The 2,061-nt window shown below is 44.9% G+C and overlaps 1 protein-coding gene across 1 annotated transcript in view; it reads left to right on the forward strand.

Moving 5' to 3' along the window:
• The window catches only part of CCDC61 (coiled-coil domain containing 61), a 26,906-nt gene that overhangs the window by 17,153 nt on the left and 7,692 nt on the right, over nucleotides 1-2,061 (forward strand). The window contains exon 11 of the mRNA XM_015428375.1: nucleotides 1,588-1,657. Coding sequence (XP_015283861.1) covers nucleotides 1,588-1,657 — 70 coding nt within the window. The remainder of the gene's footprint in view (nucleotides 1-1,587; nucleotides 1,658-2,061) is intronic.

Here is a 2,061-nt window from a genome sequence, read left to right on the forward strand (position 1 = left end):
CGCTCTAGCTGTCAGGAAGTTCTTCCTAATGGTTAGCCAAAAACTATTCTGATTTAATTTCAACCCATTAGTTCTGGTCCAACCTTCTGGGGCAACAGAAAACAACTCCGCACCATCCTCTATATGACAGCCCTTCAGGTACTTCACACACAAATATCATATCACATCTCAGTCGAGCTCCTCTCCAGGCTAAACATACCCAGCTCCTTCAACATTTCCTCATAGGACTTGGTCTCCAGACCCCTCACCATCTTTGTTGCTCTCCTCTGGACATGTTCCAGCTTGTCTATATCCTTCTTAAATTGTGGTGCCCAAAACTGAACACAATACTCTTGGTGAGGTCTAACCAGAGCAAAGTGGTACCATCACATCTCATGATCTGGACACTATACTTCTGTTTTTTAATAAGAATTTTTATTTTATATCAAAGAACAAACAAAAAAAGAAACAAACATAAATACATACAAGTTTGGGCTTTTTTGTATCTAGTTTGTTATCTCCTACATTGTCTATTTATATCGTAACCATTATTTATCACCATACATTTTTGTAGAAGTGTTCTGCATCGTATTTAAAAACGCGTTCTGTATTTTCTTCTGATATCATTGAATGTCGATATTGTTCATTTGCCGCACTCTTCCAGCCATTTATAAAACCTTTGGGCGTTCTTTGCTTACACTTTGCTTGGGTCAACTCGGTGAAAGGAGTCCGACAGTATTCCGCCAACACAGCACCTGATGGAAGCAGTTTTTCATCCGCTTTCTCCTCCTTGCACCCCCTGCGATGCCACTGCCGAAGGGGAGGGGGTCCTCCTGCTCAGGGGGAGGAGGGCTGCAGTGGGGGGGCCGGCTTAACCAATAGCGCCCCCTCCCTTCTTTTGATGAGCAGAGGAACATCCCGCAAACGGGTCATGCTCAGTGTTCCCTCTAAGCTGAGTGAGTGTGAGCCAGCTCACAGGTTTTTTAGCCTCCGGCTCACACCTTTTTGTCTCCGCTCAGGAAGGATGGCTCCAAAGCAGACTGATATAAGTACATGTGAATATTGTGTTTATTATTTCAACACGGTGTTTTCTGTGTTTATCTGATTTATGCAGCAGCCAAATCGCCCGCTCACAACTTTAATGCCAGTCGCTCACAAAAGCAGAATTTTTGGTCACAGGGCTCCATAGCTTACAGGGAGCGTTGGTCATGTTCACAGGAGGGAGGGGGGGAAGAGGAGCGGTCCCTGCTGAGCCCCCGCCCCTTTCGCGACAGCCCCCCCACCAACGCTCCCTCTAAACAGCGGAGTCTTGTGAACAAAAATCCTGCTTTGTGAGCTGCTGGCATTAAAATTGTGCGGCTGCATCAATCAGTCTGCTCTGGAGCCGTCCCTTCCTGAGCAGAGAGACCAAAAGGTGTGAGCCAGAGGCTAAAAAACATGTGAGCTAGCTCACACTAACTCAGCTTAGGGGGAACACTGCCCCCCCCACCCCCATTTTCCTGGAGGAGGAGACCTTTGGCAGCCACTTTTCAGCTCTTAAGTGCATCTGCGATGAGGATACCTTTCTTGTTCTGCCCGTTCCTCCTGCCGTGGCCGTTTCATGTTCAGCTCCTAGTGGCTTCACCCACGCGGTTGCACCCTGGGGCACCAAGCGCCGCAGGCAGGGCCGCCTAGAGATGTGAAGGCCCGGAAAAAACCCGGAAAAATTCAGGGGGAAAACGTTTTTTTCCCGTTTTTTTCCGAAAAATTGAAAAAAGAAAAGAAAAAAAATTGATTGTGGGACGTTTTATTTTAACATGAGGAATAAAATATTTTAAGACAAGGTGTTCAAATATTTTCCAAATCATTTCTAAAATATATATATATGGTATCAGATTGATCTAATTTCTGTGCACTGAGGACAAGCAAGACCTAGGTTACAAACTGAACTCTCCCATGCAAGAACAAGATGCATTTCTTCCTTTAGGAAGGTGCGATTGTCAGAAGAAAATAAAAAAGTTTCAGTTTTGTTTTTGCATGTGGGTGGGTATTCTGTTTGTAATAATTGTTTGGATACACTATATTTTTAATATGCTAGTTGTG

This window comes from Gekko japonicus, unplaced genomic scaffold (genome assembly GCF_001447785.1).
Source record: "Gekko japonicus isolate JY-2015 unplaced genomic scaffold, Gekko_japonicus_V1.1 scaffold5432, whole genome shotgun sequence".
Classification (NCBI taxonomy): Eukaryota; Metazoa; Chordata; class Lepidosauria; order Squamata; family Gekkonidae; genus Gekko; species Gekko japonicus.